The sequence below is a fragment of the Antedon bifida genome, chromosome 7 (genome assembly GCF_963402885.1).
Source record: "Antedon bifida chromosome 7, ecAntBifi1.1, whole genome shotgun sequence".
Classification (NCBI taxonomy): domain Eukaryota; kingdom Metazoa; phylum Echinodermata; class Crinoidea; order Comatulida; family Antedonidae; genus Antedon; species Antedon bifida.
The window spans coordinates 17762481-17779659 of NC_136232.1; the positions used below are offsets into that span (position 1 = coordinate 17762481).

General features: G+C 33.8%; 1 protein-coding gene across 1 annotated transcript; it reads right to left on the minus strand.

The window, feature by feature from the left end:
* Positions 1 to 9318: 9318 nt before the first annotated feature.
* LOC144848108 (beta-microseminoprotein-like) lies at positions 9319 to 13426 on the minus strand. The gene is made up of 4 exons (XM_078704799.1): positions 13349 to 13426; positions 11678 to 11777; positions 11357 to 11480; positions 9319 to 10359 (listed from the first exon to the last, which is right to left on the minus strand). The coding sequence occupies exons 1-4, from the start codon at positions 13403 to 13405 to the stop codon at positions 10230 to 10232; spliced, it is 411 nt and encodes a 136-aa protein (XP_078560925.1). The 5' UTR covers positions 13406 to 13426; the 3' UTR covers positions 9319 to 10229.
* Positions 13427 to 17179: the final 3753 nt, after the last annotated feature.

Sequence of the window (17179 nt, forward strand, 5' to 3'; positions counted from 1 at the left end):
CATGTATGTTTGTTACGTTATGTGAAGGCAAAGTAAACTCTTGTGTTTAATGGCTATAAGTATGGGCCGTAAGTAAATTTGGTTTAGGAAAAGGTGTTGGTCTTCAAAATCATCACATCACAGTTGGAGTTGTATGTCAAATTCTGTAAACCAAACAGTTTCCAAAAAAAAAGAAAACATTGCATCAGGAATTTGGCATTGGTAGCTATATATGGAGGGAAGTCAATGGACACTTTGCTGCAAAATTTCATTTCGTGAGTCTTTATTACCAGGTATAGCAGTGAATAGGAAATACTCTTCAACCCACAGACTAGGGATGGAAAGTATTGATGACAAATTTACTACCAGCACCAGAGAAACTATTAAAGTTGATTAGATGTACCTGTAAATAAGGTTGTAGTAAAATGAATTGCAGTTGCAGAAAATATGATTTGGACTGCTGCTCCACTATTTTTTAAGAATGCCACGGCATCAGCACATGCTCAATTCCCCACCAATAGATGGAGGATGAGATACTGACAAGATGAAAGTGAAATTACCGCATTTATTTGAATAAATGCCCTTGGTGGTTGATTTTTAAGGAGGGTAGTGGGGGCGTGTAATCGTCGTGAGGAGTTTATTCGGAGAGGCGTTTATTTTTGTGGGTGTAATGTGGTAACATGTATAATCAAATAAATACACCCTTTAGATATGAACAAACAACATCATCATGTCATTCAGTGAATTTGATGTGTTAAAAGACAGTGTTGTGTATAATATGCATGTGGCGGGACGTACATTCGAGGAAATAAATTCAAAATGATGTCCGATGGGGGCGGGGGAGGGGGTGCGGTGGCGTAGGTTATTCAAAATGATGTTCTATGGAGAGGGGGGGGGGGGCGTTTATTCGATTTTTCTAAATGTAGCGTTTATCCGAATAAATACGGTAATAGATTGTGGCACAAGGATTTTCCCGACGAGGGAGGGGGGGGGAGAGAGCGCAGCTAGCATCAATTGGCTGGGCCATCAATGGGAGCGCACCCAGAAGTTCCGACAATATTACCGGTAAAGGGTAGTTTTACTCACTTTTAAAAATGAAAATCCTTGAAACAGCACTCAATGGGGTATTGTTTTATATTAGGAAATATCATCATATTGTCTACATAAAAAATAGCCAATTGGGGAGAGGGGATGGGGGGACGGACAGACTCCCTCACCCTTCCCATATGATCTCCCATCCCTATACCCCTCCCCACTGGCACCACCAATGTTGTAATATATTGTTATAACAGTACAAATGTAAATGAACTGATTTATTATTAGACACCGTAATCCTATGCATTAAGCATAGGAAGGACTGCGTTTTATATATTATAACAATAGGGATATATCTAGATACTTAAACATTTGTTTTTCGGCCATTTTCTAATTAACAGTACTTAAAATAATGTGTTTATTGTAGCTCAGTTCTTCAAAATTGTAAAGAAATATATAAACCATTGTAAAAACTGTTATAAAGTGGTAATTAGATCTATCATTTATGTTTTTTTGTCCTTTTTAAGGAATTTTCGCCATTGGCGGCCATTTTGTTTAAAAAAACCTATTTCCCCAACCTGGATTTTTCTAGACTTTTAGTATGTTCATATAGGGACCTTATAGAAATGCATTGTGGTGAAATAAATTCTGTTGCAATTTTTTCAACCATATTTCATAGTTTTCCTGTACTATATAGCTTGCGTACGATGTTCGTACGCTACCGCTCTTACCAGCTAGGCCTACAAAACTAAGCCAAACTAAGATAGGCCTAGAAACGTCTACGAGAGAACTTTCGACGCGAGTGCATTGTTTTTCTCTTTTTAGTCGCGAGCAAAACGCGACTCTATAGCTCACTATGTCGGGCGGTCGGTCGGTAAACACTAACTCAAATTTGCGCACGCGACTGGGCCAGCCATAATCAACCTTAATATAACGAACATTTAAAACAAGAAATGACCTGGTTTAATGTTTTTAAAGTTATATACTGCATATGCATTATTTTTACAAAACGTCAAAAATTGCAGGTCTAGTCAACAACATCGAGAGAAAAAGAGTAGGCCTACAGTACTCCAATCTGCACTGCGACAGTGCGAACGTGCGAACGTGCGCGATGCATCAGGCAGTGTGTTTTGACGTATGACGTCATGAGCTTAGTCATGCATCTTGAATATTCATGATAAATGCACATCCTCTATAGTTTCTGCCTTAACCAAATAGGAAAACAAATAATGCAACCGGTTGATAGTAATTCACCGCGCTCTTACCGGAGCATGCGCAAAGCCGCTGGAGCATGCGCAAAGCATTGTTGTTACGCTGTCCGGGCTTCTTCCGGTAAAATTCTGGATTCAACGATTTATAGTTCACTTACTCTTTATCGTGTGACCCACAATCGTCCAATCAAATGACAGGAATCTATTTAGGTGTTAATAATACATTTTAAAGTTTGATTCGATTGATTTTGGAACGAAATTTTGTAGTAACTCATCCCATAACTACGTCTTAATGTAGAAATAATAAATAGTATGAATAATATTAACAAAAAAATTAAACAAGTTATTTTATACATGATGCTGTCCATACTTATCTTACTTATGTATGGAGGATGTTAAACAGGTCTTCACTTTTCGTTAGACATGTTACTTTATACTAATATAGGCCTACCGTATTGATTTACTGTACAGTTATTTTTATTGCATAGCAATACCAGGAATACGAAGAAACCAACAAGCAATCATCAACCAGGATTAAACTTACGTTGAACAGCAAACAGCAACTTCGCCGTAACAAGTGCACGTTATGCAGTGATCATCATTTCTAGTTGTCCATTGCTCACCAGATGTATACAGATTTCCTTCGTTGTCTTTACATCCTGCTATAATGTACATACAAAAATAATACCATGGCAGTTCATCTATTATGGTGATACTATCAACATAATTTAACTTTGTATTACTAACATGTAATTTCGTAAACTTTGACGAAAGTAAAGTCTAGTCTGTTGTGATCCGAAGATAATGCTTTTTTTCAATAAAGATAATTGTATTACTGTACAAGTGAACCCCCTGGAATTTTCCAAATGACACATGTCAAACTCGTTTTCACGTTATTTCTTTATTCATCAAAGTGTACAAAGTTTCACAGCATTTAGTAATTTATTAGTAATATTATTATTATATTATAGCTATGTCATCTATATTTAAAGTTTCTATAAATGGATACATATATTTATAGGCCATGTAACCTTTTTTAATTTTTACCCTTATATTTTATCTCTAATTTTTAGTTTTATAATTAAATTATACAAAATTATTATTGTTTCTTTCATTGCTGATTGTGAATCTATGTAATTTTTACTCTTTACGACTCTACAGCTCACTATGTCGGTCGGTCGGTCGGTAAACACTAACTTTATATGGCCTTTTCTTGATATCAGTTTCATCTAGCTAAGTCAATTTATTACAGTATATTCCTTATGGCCAGTGGTTATGTTTTCACGGTGCGCAATCGAAAATTACGCGGTCTACGCACGATTTAACGAAATCACGTTTGTAATCATATCTTCAGAAGCATGAATCACAATTAAATAAAATTTGGTACTCAAAAATTTCAGGTCATATTTCATTATATGGCAATACAATTACGTGCGCAGTGCATATAACGCATGCGTACGCGCGCCTAATATTTTCGATGAAATTAGAGTACGTTTCAGGAAATTTTAAGCGTTAAAAAAATTGCCTTAAGTGCGCAGATTTTTGCACGCGCACTGCTCGTTAAACCTTAATATGCACTTTTTTTGCCCGATTTCTGTTTTACAACATTTCTAATATCATCAAGAATCTCCATGTAGGGCTTTCTTTTTCCAGCCCTTGGTTTTCTCCTCTTTCCACCTGATAATCTATACCTTCTCCTTTAAAGCAAATTGCAGCATCCACTGTAGTATTTTTACTCTACTCAACAGCTCACTATGTCGGTCGGTTGGTCGGATGGTTGGTCGGTCGGTTGGTCGGTAAACACTAACTCAACTTTGAGCACGCGACTGCAGCCATTTATATGGCCTTATTTTATGGCTTTACACAAAACGCGGACGGGCGATTGAGCGGAAACTCCGTCTCGATAGATACCGGATTCTAGCTGGGACAAGCTAAATTGTATCTCTAATTTTTAGTTCTAAATTAAATTATACAAAAGTATTGTACTGTTTCTTTCATCGCTGATTGTGAAGCAGTCATACAGTAGGCCAGTCAGCCACTTCGTCTCAACCGGTCCTGCTCTTATAATTTCTCTTACACTGATGTGTACAAGGTTTTAATGTTTATATTCATGGATAAATTAGGTTAACCATTAACATTCAATAGAAGCTTTAAGGTCAATTTACACAGACAAGTGACAACGGTAATCTATAAGGGTAAGCGGAATTAAAAAACATAGAATCTATGTTATTTTTTATGACTTTACACAAAACGCGGACGGGCGATTGAGCGGAAACTCCGTCTCGATAGGTACCGGATTCTAGCTGGGACAAGCTACGCGGTTTTCCACTTACCTCTACCGCTCGCCTGTGTAAATTGGCCTTTGGGCATACTCACGTTGTTGAACACACGCTGCATCAACCTTGAACATAACAACATATAACACAGCTACAACAAGAAGTACATTCAACCGATTCATCTTGGTATCAAATCTATCGAAAACAATCATGATGCAACCTTTTTGTAGAAACGTTCACCACATAATTGCAAACATGTTTATGACTATAGAAAGATGACCACTACTGTAGGGTTTAACATGACTGATTGTATTACAGAGGATAATAAATTAATAATTTTGATATTAACGTTTGATCATTAATAAGTGAGTGTTAATTGCAACAACACACATTAATTAATGAAAATCACAGAGTGATGATGAGAAGCCCTAAAAAGCACATTTTGTATTTAAGAAAAAGGTAACACAAAATGGTAACACAAATAGATAGAAAATGCAGAAAACCATTTTCAATTACAAACAAAATCAGAACCTAGAGATATGATAGATTGGTTAAATAAATGAAAATTGATGATGATGATTTGGATAGTTTAGAAATTGGTATAGGTTGTTAAGCGAGGAATATGCTGTTAATATGGATAATACGGTACTCATAGAAACAAACCACTGAGTATAACAATTAAATGCTGAAGATGATTTCAAAATAATGAAGACGGCTACAGTATAGTAATAAACAGTAAATTGTATGATATAGAAGGAGGTGAAGGAGACAATGATTGTTACAATGATGATAATTGACTAGTGTAAAACGAAATAATGAAAACGAGACGAAGAAAGAACAAGATGGCCATGGATCAAAAAGATGATTATTAACACGTACATACTTACAATATGTTTTCTCAGAGACAATCATATACAAACTGAGAAGATGTATGTAAGGAGCTCACCTTTATATTTGCCATCGACTTGTATTCTTGCCATTATATTAATCTTTTATACATACAAAATATAGAAATCAAACACAGCTGGTAATTTCTAAACCTACATCCTTTACACGAAACCTTTTGCAAAGTATATTGTTATATTGTTTATTTAATTTGGGTCTACGTTATGAAACCAGAGTGACCAGTGATTTATTTATTTATTCAAGATACAGTGTATCAAAACACCAATACAAGATCGCCATATAATATAACATTTTATTTACATAAAATTAATTATATTGAACATAAGAAACCAAACATATTTATATATTATTTAAATGACATTTAAAGGCTAAAGTATTACAACTAAAAATGTCGATGTAAAGAAATATTCAAAAGCGTTATTGAAATGTATTTATTTCCCTTAAATTTGTAACTATTAATGGATATGGCAAGGTATACTATTATTAACTATAAGTATTATTATAAGTATTAGTTCGAAATCGTGAGTAGGCTATTTATGTTACAGAATGTATCGTATTAGTTTTGAATTAGAATTCTGTGAACTTTTTTTGTGATTTAAACGTGTTGGAGTGGTGCAATTTGACAGCCACAGTTGTCTAATGGTGTGGTGTTATAAAACAAATTTGAACTTTGAATTTTTAAACTGTATTTATTGTTGTTGTTGTTATTATTATTGTTATTGTTAACACGATTCATTTTATAAATAATTTTAATCGACTATGACAGTGACAGTTTCAGCAAAGTATTAAATCGCAAATGTTTTATTATTCGTATATTATTTATAAAACATGAAAACAAATATTTCAATACTGAGTGGATAAAAGACTTTATTTAAAAATTGTTTCTCTTTGCACCCATCCTCTTCCCCATCCCCTAACTCTAATGTTACATACAAAACACGAATTTGGTTTATTTAAATTTGACTCAAAAATTTGGGGATTTCTAGGGTGCTAATTTTAGTTGACTACAAACGAATCACCGTGTCTATTTATTCGTTCCTGTGGTACGTACATTTGAAATCGCCATTGTTTTAACGCAGAAATTACTGTGTATTCGAGAACCATCTGTGGGTACGACCTAGATGGTATGCTTGCTTGGCTCGCGTACCATCTAGTTAACAAAATACACATTATTCGGCGGGCTGTGCCTGCAATATTTTACCAGTTCATGAAAACACTTTATTATTAATATTAATTATAATAAATAATTTTAATATTTTGACATAATGGTAATCGAAATTCATTACTGTTTCTAAAATTGTAAGATTTATGATTATGTACTCGTTTTGTTTAAGTCGAATTATATACTCTCATATTTCTTTCATACTGTATGTATTTTTAGGGTTAAATGACTTATTACTATCATATTTACAATATATAATTTTTTTCCATAAATGACTTTAATATTTGTTTGATTATTAGATCAGTTTAAATGTATATTGTTTTTAGTAATTTTAAAGATTCTATTCTAATTACATTATTATGCTACTATTTGTTTATCATTTTATTTATTTTCAGAAGAGTTTGTTTGTTTATATAATGGCATACAAAACTGAGGAACGTGTTAGTAATATGAACAGTTACGCACGATTTCCACTGATGTACATTATGAGATTAAAACTGAAGAACGTATTCAATTGTTAATAGCAAGTCCAATAATGCATATAGGCCTAATAGAATTGTTGTTTGATACACGATAGAAAATTAACACAGAAACAGCAAGCGGAACAATTAACAGTAACAAAAAAGTTGTTAGTTTCATTGTTGCCATTATTTTCATAAATATGTTATTTTATTCATTTTAATAATAATTCATCGTGTAATTGACACCTCGCTGTTGGATATATGCTTAAGTAAAATACCAAGAGAGAAACGTTATTGATAACCAATCACAATCGTTTTATTATTTTTTTACCTCCGCCAAGGAGGTATATGTAATCGATCGCGTGAGTCTGTTTGTCTGTTAGCAGGATTACTCAGTTAGTCAGTTAGTAAGTTATTGTTATAAGTAAACAGAAATAGCATTTCCTCGAGAATTACTTGTCCAAACAACTTGGCTGGTTACATAACCTTTACACCGTTTCCATATGCCCATTCTACAGTCCACAGAACGTCTCAGGACTGTTTTTCCGGAACCACCCATTATTGCATTTCGTAGACCTCCCAACCTTCGTGATATATTAGTAAGATCCAAATTTAAGAGTGAAATTAACTCTCATGACAGCAAAAATTTGGGCAGTCACCTTTGTGGCAAATCTTGCAAATCTTGTTCATTGGTTTATTCTACTGAAAAATTTAAGAGTAACCAAACTGGCCGCATTTTTCGGATAAGACAATCAATTAATTGTCTAACCAAAAACGTCATTTATCTCATATACTGTAATATTTGTGGCAAACAGTACGTCGGGGAAACAAAAAACACTCTCCGTATGAGAATGACACAACACAGAAAATTTGAAACAGAAACATCATTTGGCTCAATCCTCCGTACAGCAAGAACGTAAAGACTAAATATCGGACACAAATTTTTACATTTAGTGGATGAGTGTTTCCCACAAGGCCATAAGCTCCGAAAGATGTTCAATATAGGAACACACTAAAACTTAGTTATAGTTGAATGCCGAATATTGATAGCATAATTAGCTCGCACAATAAATATGTGCTGGGAAATAAATTAACACCTCTAAACAATAACAATTGCACCGTAAAGAGTGAATGCTCACTCCCTCTCATTGATTACAACCCCAAGAAATTTGACGTTTTTCTTTTGTTCTAATGTAGTGTTATTCATTTTCAATTCAATGTTGGTTGTAATAATACGCCTTTGGGCAGTTTTAAAGATTACGTAATTTGTTTTGCTGGTGTTTAATAAAAGTGTATTAGCTTTGAACCACATATTAATTCTACCTAGTTCCACATTCATTGTGTTTGCCAATACGTTCAGGTTATTTCCATACTTGAACCCTGTTGTATCATCGGCAAAGCTAATTAATTAAATTTGTGTTTAAATTTATAGAGAAATGGTTGATTGCTGTACGATCATTCAAGTTGATTCAGGTATTAATCGTTTGTAATGACGTTTAATTAATTGTATTGTTCTTAATGGTAACCAGTTTGTACACAGTGAGGTTGTGTTTAATTATAGTGGTAATACAGTGGTAAAGTGAAGTTATAAACTGATTGTTATTGAAATTATGTAACGCTTATTTGTATATTTTCAGGGTTTTCCTTCGTTCTCTTTATTTTCTGAGTAACGTTGATTCGTGCACAATACATGGTATGGTAACGGCAATCAACAACTTGTTGTCTTTCTGTTGGTCTTGATATTGTATTCATTTGAGCCAAGCCTCGCACGCTTGATACCCGGGGAGCAAACTTCCAAATGAATCCGGGCATGGTCTCACGTACCACGACAAATATCATAATAATAATCAAAATGATAATAATGATGATATTCATGATGATGATGATGATGCTGCTGCTGCTGCTGCTGAGCAAAGTATACATTTTCCTCTACAACAAACATATTCATCTACTCATTGGTTGTAGATTAAATTAAACGTTAATAGTGTAATTTTGGCTTATCCTTTTAGAGCTAATATCATAATTATCACAATTTTAGTTTATCCACATGAGACTTTGGTGCCTTGAGGATTTCAATTTCAAACATCGTACAACTATTGCTATTGATTTTAAGATGTTGAAAAACAAATTACTCCCCTTGCACAAACTCGGAAGTGTTAAGCCGGATCTTCCCATCGCGTATTTCCTTAAGAACTACTTCAGTTTATCGGATTTCTTGGAATAAAATCATATAAGTTGGGTTTCTTTTTTTTAATATGTACAGATATGTCCATTGTCAATTGTAGTAGTTCACGTCAACTTTTAATATAGTTTATTATAATATGTGGCTAAACATTTCTCTATGCATAAATCCAATATAATAATGTTACAATCCTAAGTATTACTTACGTCGGTCAATCTGGTATTTTCTAAATTTGTGAATTTTCAGGTTCAAGTAATTTATAACATTTTACGTTTATTATTAAGTAACCTTTTTTTTTTAAATGATTCAAAGAAACAAAATACTAATGTAATGTATAGATCAAAAATGTATTAAATAATATTTAGGCCTATCGCATAATATACAATCTATGATAATTTAATTAATTGATATAAAAAATCATTATACCCAACTACTATCTCCGTTTCTTATGCAGAACATCATTTGAATAAAAGAACAAATCACACATAATCAAACATCGTATACTCTATCTCTAACCATTTTTTCAATCTTCTATCGACTAAAGCCGAAGTATAGTCGTTATCTCGGGACCGTTCTATGGCCACCACCAGGTAGGCTTACTTCATTAAGGCTTCTATGAATGGATGTACTGGTTGGGAGCAGGAACGCTAGTAGACCAAACCCAGTACCGTTTTGATTACGATCAATCGGGAAATTACCTCCTCACGATGAAAATTGGCTGTCATATTTGTACGTTGAATATTGCTAATTGATGAGAAACCATAGTAATAATAATAATCAATTATAATTTTATTTCAATATTTCCAATTACATTTTTGTAACTGTTTTTTCTTGTCTCAGATTAAAGGATAAATAATTAATTTGAAGAATTGACATTTAGTTCCTTGATTTAAGCTCTTGAATAGCACATACAGTACATTTTGAATATTAAACATTTTTAATAAAATCTTTTTACAAGAAAAAAACAGTTTAAAAAAAGAAGCTGGAGTTTCTTGAAATTTACAAGATTAGGCCTACTTATTTTCCAACAGCAGCTATTGGTCCAGAACATGGTTTGCATGGGTCTGACTTTTCGACGACGTGATGAACGCAATTCTGGTTATCAAAGATGTCAACACAGTGCTCTGGGTAACGAGAAATATAACCTCTAAAAACAACAATTTCAATATATCATTATAAACGTGTTATGACTACAAGGAAAAGCAATTGGCTTATAAGTAATTAAAAAAAAAACTAATTAAACATTTTTCCAGTTTTTTAAAACGGAAAAATGATATTCATTTCCATCTTCCGTTGGTTACCATTTTACACTAGTAGTTATACATAATTTAATACAATTAACTATCATAATACACGCCCTATAACAATTATTTCCATTTATGTATTTTAATTTAATGACTGTTTGATAATTGATTTAATAAACTCTAGGTGGAGTTCATCAAACTATGGTGCCATTCGTGTTGATGATCATCATGTCTGTTATAAATAATTCCGATAACATGAATTAATTATTAATTCACTAATGAAATTATGGAAAATAATGAATATTTGTGAGACTGTTTTTTCGGTAAATTGAAACTACTGAATGTATGACCTTAAATATATTGTATGAACTCCTAATCGTAATTGTGTAATAATCCTATACCTTTTACTTTTACAACAAACTGATAATTATTTTGATTGTTATGTGAAATTGTTGTGACATAACGTAATTTATTACGTGACGACAATTTGTTTGTATACACGTTAATAACTTTTGAAGACAATCAAAATGGAACGAACCCACAGAAGACAGAAAAGTTCAATAATAACGTCTCCATTATATTGAAATTTATCATTAGGCCTATGGTTTTTTTTTTATGTTAGTGAATACAGTTACAGAAACTTCATATTCCCTTTACCAGGCTGTTGTAGTGATATATCTTTAGAAAAGGACGAAACAGACCTAAATAATATTTTACTTGGAACCCTACTCCACACTACCGACACACTGAAATTTTTAGAGTAAGAATTAGGCCTACGTACAGCTGTACTTTGTCTTTTAGACAAATATCACAAACGTACTAATAACCCGGATAACATTGTATATTTGGAGAGTTACAGATTTGTTAGTTCCAAAACAATGAGTTAAACTTGAAACGTACGTGCTGCAGCATGATGCTCCCGCGCCAGATTTGGAACAATAACATTCTCTGCAATACTTCTCATACCTTTCAGTCCATCGTCTGCCCGGTTTGTAACGTTTGCCAAGGTTATCCACACATTTTGCTTTAAATGAATTATAGTAGGTCTGAATTTGTTTATTATGACAACAATAATTATGTTCTTATTTTAATGACTTCAACAACTTATAATGTAATCGCTCCCATAAAAAGCAGTCATGTGACCAGTTATATTTAAAAGTTAAAAGTTAATCCTTCAACTGACAGGCAGTTGTAATCTAGTTCCCCTGAAGAAACACTTACTTTGATAGCTGCAACTGGCATCGATGGCGTAAATCAATGCAAAGAACACAATCGCGGTTAGGTACAGCTTCATGTTGGTCTTCTCCGTTTGACCTATGTACTGTATTGAAATAGTGTTTTAAATAATCATAGGAGGCTCCAGAAAGTAGACATACGATAGATTTATACAAACAAGATTTATTTATAGAACTGAAAAACATTTTTCAGGTGCATCGTAATGGAAATTATGTTGAAGATGAAAATGTTAATGTTATCCTGTTATTTATAAGATCCGTTTTTATTTATTTAATTTATTCATCCAATAAAAATAAAAATGCTAAAAATACAGATTTTAAAACATTCAAATGAAAAATAAGACAATAATAAAAGGCTTGTACAAGGTTGATGATGAAGAGCAAAAACTTAATACAGAGTATATACAGTTCAATTTCATTCATATTTTAAAACAAGGTTTCGGCAGAAAATGAAACCATTGGAGTTCAAGATGTGTAATTAGGATTAAATGCAAATGCAACTAGGCCTAAATGTTTTAATATATAAATGGAATAAACATTTTTAATATAGTAATTGTTTCAGAAACTAGAAAGTGGAAAAAGCAAAACTAGTCTGTAAAATGTAGTAGTATTATATTTATTACTATATTACCATCGGTAAACATTTTTAGTCGCGTAGACGCGACTCTATAGTTCACTATGTCGGTCGGTCGGTCTGTCGGTCTGTCTGTCTGTCGGTCCGGTATCACTATGCGTTTTATCGCTTTCTGACCTTATCTTGATATCAGTTTAATCTAGCTAAGTCAATTTTTCACAGTATATTCCTTATGGCCAGGAATCGATGTGGTTATGTTTTCACGGTGCGCAATAAAAAATTACGCGGTCTACGCACGATTTAACGAAATCACGTTTGTAATCATATCTTCACAACCATGAATCACAATTAAATAAAATTTGGTACTCATAAATTTCAGGGCATAAATCATCATATGGCAATACAATTACGTGCGTAGCGCATGTAACGCACGCGTACGCGCGCTTAAAATTTTCAAAATTTATTTTCGATGAAATAAGAGTACGTTTCAGGCAATTTTAAGCGTTTACAAAATTGCCATGATTGCGCAGATTTTTACGCGCGCCCTGCGCGTTAAATGTTATTGCGCACTCTTTTTGCCCGATTTCTGTTTTCTTGACTTACTTTTCAACTCGAAATTACGTTATACGAGCACGTCAAAAGTGACAGGCTACGCACGTGTTCAGTAATTTTGGTCAGTTGGTAGGTTGGTCGGTCGGTCTGTCTGTCGGTCTGTCGGTCTGTCTGTCGGTCTGTCGGTCCGGTATCACTGTACATTGTAGCACGCGACTTAATGGCTGTTGGCCTTGTTTAAAGAGGGAATCAGTTTTTGCAATTAATTTATTCTATTTTGAATAGAAACCGAAACATTTTTACTAATAAAACTTTCGTTAGTTTTTAAACTATTCTTTGTGGACTTCGTCCCTTTGGTTCAATTATTAAAGCATTTAGTTCCAGGTTATATTTTTATATTTATTTTATTACGTTCATTAAAAGCGGGATTATACTTTATTTTCCACATAATAGAGACACCCGATGTTTTTCCTAAGTTTATTAGTTAAAACTTCGAAGAAACAAAAAACACAATAACACGTTCAAACTTACCTTGGTCCTCTGCGATACTGATCTCAAACTGAATATTACGCTCATCGAGTAGGCCATATATATGGACAAGTAGGCTGTCGAGACACGTCTGTATTGGCTAACAATGGCCGTTACCACTTGACAAACCATTAAGATTTGCTTAAGCAATTCAAGGTGGTGACAAGGGACATAATCACAAAAATACCACATCTCAATATTATGTGAATGATGCTACTTGTCACTGTTGGGTATGTGTCATCAATTTGTTAATTTGCTATACAGCTGTTTAGTGTAATTTAAATAAATGAAATAGAATAAATATTAAAATAAAAACCGAATGCGAAAACCCGAAAAAAAAAACGCAAGCAAAATGTAATTAATACTTATTATTGTAGTATCTCAACTTTTCTTTATTTATCCAAATGAGACAAAATAGCGACAATGTATAACTCATTCGTTTAACTGTCTGCTAGCTAAAACATGTCTCCAACATGGGTAACTGTTTATGCCTCCTGTGATATGGATAGGCCCAAGCTGTAATTTTTGTTTTTGAATTTTGTAAAGTTTTAACAGTATTTTACAGGGCCTATGTCGTTTTTGAAATCTGCATTTTTAATATTATTTTTAACATTATTTTAACATAGACCTCTAAATAGTATTTTAGAATTGCCTTACAATGTGATGTATTTTACTTTTTTTATTGTCTAAATTATGTAAAGCAAAATTAATTTCCATTTTAAAGTGGACCAATAACATTTCTTGAATCTTGAAGCCTATTTTTCACTAGGCGAATTATGTTGGCGTGTATCGAAAGCGTTAGCTTATGTGCATGCGTATTCATGTTTCACAATGTTTGCGAAAAATCGCAACACTCAGAGCTCAGGTAATTAGCTATGTTCATGAGAACTCAGCTCTTCAACAGACATATGCTATGAACACGATAATCGCAGCTATTTGCTTTTTGTACAGGGGCGGTCGCAGGACTATTTTAAGGGGGTTGCCCAAGAGTGCAGGGCAATAATAGAAACCAAGTATTTGCGCCACAGGCCTCCCATGGTGACGCGAATTTTGTTAAATGACACCTCTAGGTGGCTGGAAATGGTACACTCGCACGTAAAATTCACGAGAAAATGGCACCTCTAGTTCGCCGGAAATGACACTCTAATATCTATCAGCAGTATTTATCGCGCCGGTAAAACAAATGCGACTAAGGATAACATTTTTTTGCGTTCAATACGAACGTCAGAGGAAGTCCCCTTACTTCCGGTAAGGTAATATTATTCTAGCAATTATAATCAATTTTAATACAAATTAATTACTAGGCCTATTATCAATTAATAATTTTAAAAATTCAGACAAAAAATGTGAAGCTGCTGCTATAAATATATTGAGTAAAACGTTGAATTGTATTATTTTGAAATAAATGCTAAATAAGTCAGTAAAACCACAATTTCCAAATTCATTTTCATTTATCCACTATACTGTACAACTGTTATTTCAAAGTTCGGAACGTTCGTAATTACTACGGAAATTCGGCCTAATTTTCCGGACGTAGAGAAATGAAAATAAATCCACTGACCGCCGTTAAATTGTGCGCGGTTAATTTTACTCTGCAGTCAGTCAATTTACATAATAGACTCTAATGGTTAATATATATTATGATGAAATGGGATCTAATTTAAATTTTAATTTAGTGGTAGAAAAAAACATTTAGTATGAAATTAAGGGTGTTGCCCGGGCAACTGGGGCAACACCCCTGTTGTAGTGGAAAGGGTAGCAAATCCAATAATCTATACCTGTATATATAAAAGGCAAACACATAACGTTTGTCCACTGAACGCCGCTATTCGACATCCACCTAGCATCCATATTGCTACGGAGATTGTCATGGGCTATAAACAAAAAAATAATAGGTTTATCATAACTCCAAATACAATTCCAATACCGACCGCCAGCATAGGCTTATTCTGTTTTCAAATAATATCCAGCGTATTATTATTGTTTTGTAATCGTGTTTCACTACTTTTAAAGTAAAATGAAACGTGATTACAAAACAATAGTATTTATACGTTTGAACGCAAGTAGACCTACTTTACGGCTATTCGCCGAATATTACATTTTCAGTGTATTACTGTACAGAATTGTTATAACCTTATAGTATTATTATCACAGTTCGGCCGCCAAGGGGTTTATTATAACCTTGCAATGTTTTCTATTGGGTGAGTATTGATTGTAACACAAATTTGGGGTCCGCCATTTTGAAATCCAAAATGTTAGTTATACCAATATGTTTGGTGACCCTATTACCATATAATTTGCACCTAAAATCAGAACTCTGTGTACCTTTTTAGCAGAGATATACCTGAAAAGTGAAAATTTGGGGTCCGCCATTTTGAAATTCAAAATGGCCGCCATGCAATCAAAGTGTTAGTTAGATACCAATATGTTTGGTGACCCCATTACCATATAATTTGCACCTAAAATCCGAACTCTAGGTGCCTTTTTAGCAGAGATATACCTGAAAAGTGAAAATTTGAAGTCCGCCATTTTGAATTCCAACATGGCCGCCATGCAATCAAAATGTTATTTAAATACCAATATGTTTGGTGACCCATTACCATATAATTTGCACCTAAAATCAGAACTCTGTGTACCTTTTTAGCAGAGATATACCTGAAAAGTGAAAATTTGGGGTCCGCCATTTTGAAATCCAAAATGGCCACCATACAATCAAAATGTTAGTTATACCAATATGTTTGGTGACCCCATTACCATATAATTTGCACCTAAAATCCGAACTCTAGGTGCCTTTTTAGCAGAGATATACCTGAAAAGTGAAAATTTGAAGTCCGCCATTTTGAATTCCAACATGGCCGCCATGCAATCAAAATGTTATTTAAATACCAATATGTTTAGTGACCCCATTACCATATAATTTGCACCTAAATTCAGAACTCTATGTGCCTTTTTAACAGATATATACCTGAAAAGTGAAAATTTTAAGTCCGCCATTTTGAAATCCAACATGGCCGCCATGCAATCAAAATGTTAGTTATACCGTACCAATATGTTTGGTGACCCCACTACCATATAATTTGCACCTAAAATCAGAACTCTAGGTGCCTTTTTAGCAGGATATACCTGAAAAGTAAAAATTTGGGGTCCGCCATTTTGAAATCCAAAATGGCGGCTTTCCCCTGACCAAATTTTGTGCAACCCTTCCATTTCATGTTTTTGACACCCTAATGAATAACTGTGCAAAGTTTCAAAATGTTATCACAATTTGAAGGATTCGCCTAAAATATGCACCTTAACATGCCTACTATTATAAGCTCGGCGGTGTAAAAGGGGTATAAGTTTTGCAGCACAACTTGACAACTACCACCCGGACAACTACCACCCGGACAATAACCCCCTGGACAATCACCCTCCTAGGACAACTACCCCTCGGACAACTACCCTCTTAGGACAACTACCCTCTAGGACAACTACCCTCTAGGACAACTACCCCTTAGGACAACTACCCTCTAGGACAATTACCGCCTAGGACAATTAACCCCTAGGAAAACTACCCTCTAGCCACCCACTAGTAAAATTACAATTGGCCCATAGGACAACTACAGCTTTGGACAACTACGATTGGTAACCGAATTAACAATCTGCTTCTTTTGGTGCCAATTGTATTGTGTGTGGAGAGGGGACTACGAGGGCGTTGTACCACACTATACATTTAAACGTATTTGAAATTAATAAAATATCGACGTATGTACCTAAGATTTGTATTCTATTTTGTAATAAGTGTAGCGATATTTATTTTTTAAAAACTTCTAGGACAAACTATGAAAAACCATT

Bases quoted from the DNA above. Each gene is read 5' to 3' on its own strand.
- LOC144848108 (XM_078704799.1), bottom strand. From the start codon at position 13,405: ATGGCCTACTCGATGAGCGTAATATTCAGTTTGAGATCAGTATCGCAG. The intron at 11,481-11,677 runs GTAAGTGTTTCT...ATTCATTTAAAG, and splicing joins TGCCAGTTGCAGCTATCAAA to CAAAATGTGTGGATAACCTT. The intron at 10,360-11,356 runs GTACGTTTCAAG...TGTTGTTTTTAG, and splicing joins GGAGCATCATGCTGCAGCAC to AGGTTATATTTCTCGTTACC.